The sequence below is a fragment of the Quercus lobata genome, chromosome 8 (assembly GCF_001633185.2).
Source record: "Quercus lobata isolate SW786 chromosome 8, ValleyOak3.0 Primary Assembly, whole genome shotgun sequence".
NCBI classification, from domain to species: Eukaryota; Viridiplantae; Streptophyta; class Magnoliopsida; order Fagales; family Fagaceae; genus Quercus; species Quercus lobata.
Genome location: NC_044911.1, coordinates 32,770,556 through 32,779,522, shown reverse-complemented (window position 1 = coordinate 32,779,522; position 8,967 = coordinate 32,770,556). Strand labels below are relative to the sequence as shown.

The 8,967-nt window shown below is 34.3% G+C and overlaps 1 protein-coding gene across 3 annotated transcripts; it reads left to right on the top strand.

Annotated features, from left to right (window-relative positions):
• The first annotated feature begins 2,759 nt into the window (after positions 1 to 2,759).
• On the top strand, positions 2,760 to 8,967 carry LOC115955562. 3 transcript variants are annotated; one of them, XM_031073731.1, is made up of 11 exons: positions 2,760 to 2,836; positions 6,707 to 7,002; positions 7,105 to 7,278; positions 7,367 to 7,470; positions 7,562 to 7,646; positions 7,732 to 7,818; positions 7,967 to 8,068; positions 8,140 to 8,283; positions 8,382 to 8,491; positions 8,580 to 8,649; positions 8,736 to 8,967. In XM_031073731.1, the coding sequence occupies exons 2-11, from the start codon at positions 6,772 to 6,774 to the stop codon at positions 8,868 to 8,870; spliced, it is 1,242 nt and encodes a 413-aa protein (XP_030929591.1). In that variant the 5' UTR covers positions 2,760 to 2,836; positions 6,707 to 6,771; the 3' UTR covers positions 8,871 to 8,967. The 3 variants fall into 3 exon arrangements, with proteins under 3 accessions (XP_030929591.1, XP_030929592.1, XP_030929593.1); XM_031073732.1 differs by lacking the exon at positions 2,760 to 2,836 and adding an exon at positions 6,258 to 6,299 and having other exon boundaries at positions 6,658 to 7,002; XM_031073733.1 differs by lacking the exon at positions 2,760 to 2,836 and adding an exon at positions 6,259 to 6,292 and having other exon boundaries at positions 6,651 to 7,002.

Genomic DNA, 8,967 nt, shown 5'->3' with positions numbered 1-8,967 from the left:
TTAGTTTAGGCTGTTTAGTTTTGTATTAGAAGCATGCTCGGTTTCGTTTAATTGTTCTTTGTTGCTTGCTTTAAAATTGTGTTTTTGGGCATATATGCATGCGCATGCTTTATGTATGCGTGCACATGCTTTATGTATGGGTACGCATACTCGAGGCATGCAGACAGATACTTCATGTATGCATAAGCATATTCGTGCCCAGAAACACAAATTTAGGGTTTTTGCTATTTTGTTTGTTTTGATTAGTTTTAATCATATGTTTAGGTCTTGTTGAGTCTAGTTTTCACATGTTTAGTACTAGGGTTAGTAGAATAACATGTTTAGCACTGAAAATGTGAACCTTGACACAAGCTCAATACAAGGCTTTTATTAAGAATTAATGAGGAACCTTGATACCTCTCGATCTATCGAGCTTCGTAGATCTAGAATTTTCAGATCTGTTTTTCGGCTCATGATGACTTGGACTTCTAGGGTTTTGTTCACTAAACTTCTAGGGAATATAAAAGGTTTATTTTGAAGTCATCATAGTACACAAAGACTCAATTTGAGAATCTATAAACTTCTTGTGAAGCTACTGTGTTCTTATGTGCTTTAGGGTTTTATGACCAAGTGCTTCCTTCTCTATAAGTGTATTGAAGAATTTTGCATCCAGCAACAAGCTTCAAGTTGCTGGGAGTTAGTCACATACTGAGATCCATGCAAAAGGAAGAAGTCTCTACAAAATCAAGAACAATTAGGGATTGGCGTAAGGATTCAACTATAGGTTAGTACTTTGTGATAGGCCAGGTTTGGGGTAAGATTCCTTGTACTTATAATCTCTTGATTTTGATTAGTGATTCTTGGGGTGGTGACTTGAAAATAACCCGGTAGGGTTTTTTGCTTTGTGAGAGATTTTTCCCATTAGTCAAAAAATAACCATGTCATGTTTACTTTTCGCTGCACTCTAAATTATATGATGATTTGTATGTGCCTCCACAATTTTGCATATAATTTGACCTAATTAATCAACTTGGATAATTGAATTAATTAACTGGGGTCAATCCATAACCCAACATTTAGTGATAAAAAGCTTAATGGGTATTCCTTACGATGTGTGTTGTTGGATGGTCATATATGAATAAGAAAAAGGTGAAATAAGAGGATATTCACCAAAACTTCCCAGTAAAGCATGGCTTATTAATTGGTTTTGCAACTGTTGAGAGCAAAAATTTTAATAAACTAACTAAACATGACCTTTCTTTCAATAAGAGGCTTAAGAGCAATAGAGTCCAAGGATTTTTATAGGTACAAATGCCTAAAGATAACCTCTCTGTTCTTTTATAATTAAGGGATTTCAAAGTTTTAAGAAGTGATAAAGCCTTTCCTTGTGTTGAAATTTTGATTGAATAGCAATAATAAAAGTCTACAATATGCACTTAAACTATTCTCATTTCCATGTCCCATATTTAAGTCATCTTTAACTAGCAGATTAATATCAGAGTCCTCACCTCTCCTAAGAAAATTTCATCCTATCATTTGTCTGCTAAAGGAAAATTGACTTGTTTTTTTGCTATAGGAAAGAGGCAATTTGACTTGTAAAAGGGGGGGAGAGGGAAATTATAAATGCACTTCCAATATAGTGAGAGTATCAACACAAGGTCATTATCACAGTCTAAAGCTTTGGTGATTTCATGTATTTCTGCTTCAACTTGTGGTTATGATAAACACATGCAGTTGAAACTTGAAAGCATGTAGTGGATTCTTTTATACAAATATTATGTTTTGTGTCTTTGAAAAAATACATATATCTCTACTGATATACACTAGTTAATGTATAAGCTATAACAATAGCAAAAGGCAAGGTTTAGGTGGGTTTTGTTCAGCTTGAGATTGAAAAGTTAGCCTAATTGGAAGTCTCTCTACCAATTATTTTGTGGGCATTTGAATGAGCTTATTTTCATTGATTTATTTTGTTTATTGTATAAAAGTATAGTAATACTTTTTAAAAAGTGACACTTTAAAAAGCTACACATTCTCTTTTCAGGTGAAAAAAAGATTATTCAAATAAAACCAATATTCTATATCCAACCTAAAAATAGGGCAAAAAGAATAGCTGTTTCTTTTACCCATTTATATATATATATATATAAGTAATTAGAATAGCTGTTGAGACTATATATTATATAAATTCTTATGATTGTTGCAGAATCAAAACGTTGTAGCAAAAGTACTAACTAATTTGAACTTGTTATTGTATTCATGGGTCATTCTACTGTACCCCCCCAAAAAAAGGGGGGTACGGTACCCACCTATATCTGGGCCGTTAATTTCTTATGGTTTTGATCATGTCCGTTAATATAATTTTAAAGGTTTTTGGTTACCGGTTAAACAGGTTTTAAATATAAACAAAAAAAATTAAAACATTCATCAGCCTTTTCCGCCCTTCTCCTGTCTCACGTTTGCGTCTCTACCCATTGCTCTGTTTGCCTCTCTAAACAAAACCCTCACAGAGCCTCTCTAAACAAAACCCTCAAATCGTTTGCTCTGTTTGCCTCTCTAAACAAAACCCTCAAATCGTTGATACCACATCTGCGGCGCAACCCACAAAACCCTCAGAGCCCGGCGCACCCACAAACACTCAGAGCCCGGCGCACCCACAACCTCAAATCGGAGGCGGTCCTTCTCATCCAATCCACTTGTCGGCGCCGCTCTCTAGCTTATTCACTTCCAATCCATATTCAAATCAGCGGCGCACTCATATCCAATCCAACTCGACGGTGCTTCATCTCTTCCCGGACGACTCGGCGGTGCTTCTTCTCTTCCATTCTAAATCGGCGGCGCCACCCACAATCTTCAGGTTCTCTCTTTACGTACGATTAACGCTGATATGGGTTTATATTATTTCTCTAAACTTTGTGGGTTTATGATATTATTGTTTTGTTTGAGTTTAGGTTCTTATATATTTGACAAATTAATCTTTACACCAAAGGGCTTGTCAGTCCACCATTGATTGCCTGGATCACTACTGCCATGTGAAACGAAATTGTAATAAGGTTGCCGATGCTTTGGCAAAGAAATCCCGGGTTGGGTTAGAATTAGAATGTCAGGTTTGGGTTGAAGACTTACCTGGGGACATTATCCCCCTTGCTCTGTTTGATTAGTTTTCTTATGTTTTAATAATAAAAGCATCGGTCTGTCTCACAGACTGGTTTCTCAAAAAAAAGAAAAAAAAGTCTTTACACTTTTGAGTTTGGAATGTGAGATGTGGGAACCCTTATCCATAAGTTGGGATAAGATTAGATTTGGTTGGGAGTGTGGGGAGGACACGATACTATGGACCTACAGATTTAGGAGTTTTTTTTTTTTTTCGACCGCCTTGGCAGTAAGAACAACCATCAGCGTAAATTAAATGTTTACCAATGATCGGAGACAAGAAGAGCGAACTGGAAAATATGGAAGTCCAAGGCTGCAATACCTTAAAGAATTGGTGAGTCAGTTTCAAAACTCTACTGATGAAGGTATTATACATCATAATCATATTGATGACTTCTTGCAACCTTGGAAAACAGTTTGTGCTGTTTGGTTTGTGTTCAGATGTGCTTTTCTGATTTGCTTATTTGTTGAAACTAGGGAAAAAAGTTTTCTCTTTTTGGTGTGGGGTGCATCAAAATAAGCTCAAAAAGCTATTTCTTTTTACTTGTTGAACGCACTTTGCACTTGAGTGGGGAGAGTCAGTGGGCCATTTTCTTCTTCAATGTTGCATAGTGTATGAGTTATGGCTTAGGCGGGAACAGTATGCTAGATGCTTTGAGGGATGTGAATGGTCTATTATTGAGATTTAGTCTCTCTTTTTTTGTACTTTATTGGACTGGAGTCTTGCTTTTAAACCTTTTCCCTGTCCTAATTTTCTAGATATGCTTGAGCATTGTAATTTGAAAGATTGATTGTACTCTTGAGTACACCCCTAATGTACACGGGTGTTTCCTTTTTTATCAATAAAATTTTCGTTACTTATCAGGGGAAAAAAAAAAAAAAAGGTATATACAATTTTCAAGGTACTGCCTACAATGATTGACTGCTACCTTCTAAAGCCTAGTTGTACATGCAGATAACCGGTCTAGTAAATGGGCTTTATGGATTCCATAGATCTGATATGACCAGAGCTACTGATGTAATATTTACTGCTGAGTTAAGTTGATGACTGTTGATTGTTTATATCCTTTATCACCAACTTGAATTGAATGGTTATTGCAACAAGGAGTTCTAATGCTCTACTCTTGTCTCTCACAATATGAGGATTTCTCCATGTTGGTTCTAACTAAATTTTCTATTTCATGGAGTATCTTGTTTTAACCGTTGAACAATTACTACTATGGCAAGTTTTGTGCCACTCATTATTGTACAAACTTTTGCCTCAACTGACTTGTGCTTATGAGTATACCAAACTTGCTGAGCAATTTTTAGCAATGGTCTTTGGCAAATGGCATCTCTTGCCTCAGTAAGAGAGGAAGGAAAGTGAAGTCGTGTCTAATCCTGCATAGGTGCTTGAATTATTTTGTTTATTAAAAAAAATTTCTGAACAATTATGTTTTGCTTTTCTAGTTATTGGTGTTTTTCTTCAGTCATTGTATTCATAGGTTGGAAGCCATGATACAAGAGCCTATTTCTCTTGAGAATGCATACTATAAGGCAGTAAGAACACCAATTTCAGTGTTGGTTTGTGCTATTTTTTTGAGTTGGTTTCCTATTTTAGAGTTGGTTTCTCTAAAATTTAGAATTTGAAAGAAGCCCGGTGAGTTTGCTCAGAGTTTCAATTGCAGATATTTTATCTGTCTGATGTTCACCATAAATTGAAGTTGTAATAAAAACAGCCTTCCTAATTAGATCATCTCCTGTATCAAAACTGTGTCCCTCTTTTATCTTACATGCCAACAGGACAGGTATTGGAGTCACTAAACGTCTAAACCAAACCAAGCTGCCACATTAAGCTAATACCAACCGGCACCAACCCTTCATTTCCTGCTTTCTGACTAGTGCCTCCCCTTCTAATTATTCAACACAACCCAAATCAAACCAGTCTAGACCATGCCTAGCCAAAACAGAACTTAACCAACCACTAGCTCTAACTTCTACTAGTTTGCCAAAAGCCTATAGACATTTACTTTATTGGTAAGTTACAGATGGACCCATTGAGTTTTCAACCCATAATCGAGACATTTACAATCAAAAAACTTGGGGAATCATAGGCTTCAAATTGATTTGTCAACGGAGGATGCCTTTCAAGGAAAAATCCATGATAATGCATTTTACCACTCATCTATCTCTTACATGAGTAAGGCATGAATGATACCAAAGGCCTAAGGATAAACTTAAGGATTAGGATTAAAATCCCCTGGTGGACTTTGGTGGAATGGCATTAAAAAATATAAATGTGCAAATGAGACACTTGAAGGAATGTTTTGTTTTTAATAAGTGATACTTGAAGGAAAATTGTTTAAACCTAGGTAACAACCAACAAAAAGCTGAGAAATTTACATCAGAAAATTCCTTTAGAAAAAGATCCACAGAAAACCCTCTCTAATGTAGTTCTTCAAATAGAACCATCCAACTGAGAACAAATTAACCAAAACTACACCCAACGGTGGAGGCTGCTTTACAAGGAACTGAGAGAACTAGGGAATCCCTTTTCTCCCAAAAAAAAGGGAGAAGAAGAAAAAAGGAAAATGTCCAACTAACTTGCATCCAAAAATTATGATAAACATTCTCACAATTGAATGATGAAACTCCTAAGTCCTGTCTGGATTTAATGACTCTTGACTTTGTACAAGCCCTAGAAACTTATACAAAACAAATAATTGATTTTAGAAATGGATGTCAAGTTGCATTAAGTGCAGTCCATCTCCACAATCACCCCACTCATTAGTCATCACATTGGAATTCAACTATTAAACTACCTTTATGTGTCAGCCTATATAATATGTCAAGTAGAAATAGAAAATTCATTAAAGAAAATGTCAATGTGCAATATAAAAAAGAATTAATATAGAACACGAGCATGCAAAAAATAAATGCATAATCTAAACTAGCAATTTTCAGTTAGTCACATGTAAAGTAATATAAAACAAGAACCATGATAAGTCGAACACAAGTGGAGTTAGATAAATGCAAGACCAGGCAAAAGTTATACATACATCATCCTGCGCCTTTCTACTTTCTAGCAGTGTGGCTCTGCATAGTCCCTTGAGAATTCTTCTGTCTTTTATAAATTTTAATATCAAAGCCCTCTGTTCTACATCAATTATTTTCTTTCAAATAAGAGTGCGTTTGGATTGGGCGTTTTCGCCCAATCCTGCGTCTGCGTTTTTCATTTAACGCCCAATCCTGCGTCTGCGTTTTTCATTTTTTTTTTTTTTTCACGCGTTTTGGGTTTGCGGCTACTGTTCATGCACTGTTCAATGAACAGTAGCCGCAAACTTTGACTTTTCAAATTTTTTTGGACCAATCACAGCACATCGTGTACTGTTCACGGACCCACAAATTTCACTTTTCAGCAACTTTTTCATTAAAAATGGGTCCCACGATACTATTCACACATTTAAAAATTATTTCGCTACAGTTTTTTTCAATTTTCAGTTTCAGTTTTCAGTTTTCAGCTGTATCCAAACGGACCCTAAGAGTATTTGGCAACTCAAACTTACATTATTGAAAGAGGGAGTACATATTGTAGAAGAGCTTAAAAATGAGACAAAGGTGCTGCTTAAGAAAGAGTCTACATCTCCAGTCCAAGACAAAATGGACCAAGATGATACAATTCATGTTAAAAAAGAATCTAAGAAAAAGTCTACATCTCCAGTTCAAGACAAAATGCACCAAGATGATACAGTACCCATTAAAAGAGAATTTAAGACAGTGTCATCATCTCCAATACAAGACACAATAGAGAATGACCGCAATGTTCACATGGTTGGGCTAAGCAAATCCATTAAAGAACCTGGTAGCAAAACAATCCTATCTCGTAATGTGGTAAGCAGTACAATACTTGCTAGTTAATTATTTTAAAATAGTTTAGAATTTCTATTAGCTACACAATTTTTTAATTTTGTTTATTTGTTATATATTGTGCAGGATGTGGATATGCTACAATTAACTTTCCCACATAACAATAGAATTATTGCATCATGTGTTACACATTTTGCTAAGAGTAAAGTCACTAAATCTCTAAAACGTAGCCCAATTGTCACCTCCCAAGTTGTAGTTCCGAATTTGAAAAAGATGAAAAAAATCAAAGATACGTCCCAGGTGAATCCTTTAATGTGTACATTAATAAATTAGGGTGTGAATACAACATATTTTCCTATGTTAATTATTATATACTATATTGTTTTAGGAATCTAGACTGGTTGATGAGGAGAGTATCAATGAGTTCGCACCATTTACTGAATTGGAGAAGATCATATGCAATTATATTTTCAATAAGGATCTAGATGGGAGATTTGTCATTTTTGTTTATATATAGAAATTAATATTAATGCATTTTTTGAATAAGATCTAACTAAATAATATGTTAATGAATAATGTTCAGTGAAGTTCTTGCTAGCATGAAATACGAGTATGGTGATCGTGCGGCTTTTTTTTCATTGCTCCCTAACCAATGGATTAGCAGTCAGGTTAGTTTATGAAATTAAAATAGGAAAATATAATATTAATTTTTTTTATTTATTCACTAACTCTAACAATAATATTTTATGCTAGATTATTAACTTGACCATTTGCATGATGACTTTGGAAGAGAATAAGTATGGACAACTATATGCGTGGCATTTGCCAACACATTTCTCGGTAAGTTTGCTTAATTATTTTTGGTTGTGCATATAGTATTTAATTAACATATTACTTTTCATTTTTTATATATGTTTCGGGTTGTGCTTATAGTATTTCATTCCTTAGTTATTTCTATATATATATATATATATATATATGTTTGTAGCAAAAAATGATTGAAGAAGATGGTAATCCCACACTGGAATGGTTTAAAAGGACGTATAGGGACGATGACAAGTATATGTCAAGATTGATGTGTTGTGAACAGGTAAATTTACTTAACACACTTGTGTATTTTAAATTAACACATGCTAATACATTATTTGTTTGTACTTGTAGATTTATATCCCTATGAATGACAATAATAGTCACTGGTACTTATGTGTCATTGACTTTAGTTCAAGAAAAAAATGTATACATATATTGGACTCTTTGCCAAGCACAACGAGGCAAGACATTCAAATAAAAAACGTGCAAACAGTGGTACTGTCTCTTTTTCTATTGATTTCAATAATAATTTTGATATGTGGTTTTCTTAAGTTTTGTACTTAATAATTGATTATAATCTCACTTTGCGATAGGTAAAAGGTCTCGATAAGTTATTGAGTTATCTGGAGAAAGACAGCTATACTAATAGTATTACCAAATTTCCATTGAAATCACCCCCGTTGGATCCTATACAAGATAATGGGTATGTACTAAATTGTAGATTTGCACATACGGATAACTTTTGCGTGAATCTGTAGGTTTTTTATATTTTAACTATTTTCATATTTCAGGTATGATTGCGGCATGTATGTTATTAAGCACATGCATACAAAAATTATCAAACAGAATCTGACCTTGATGGTAATATATATATTAGAAGTCTATTTTACAGTTTTCGCATAATTTGCTTAAGCCTCTTATTCATCAACAATGTCTACTTTTTTCAGGAGAGTTGGTCGAAACGTATTCGATACAAGTTGGCATCAAATCTAGTGCTTTCAATGGAAAATGAACAACGTTCAAAAATAATAGAAAATGCTAGAAAAACTACACTACAAGATATTTTTGGGTCATTGGAATGACATTGATTTGTATAATTTGATAATTGAATTTTTTGGAAAATGCTACAATTTATTGAATTTTATTTTTGATTGAAAGGGAGATTGAATTTCGTGAGTT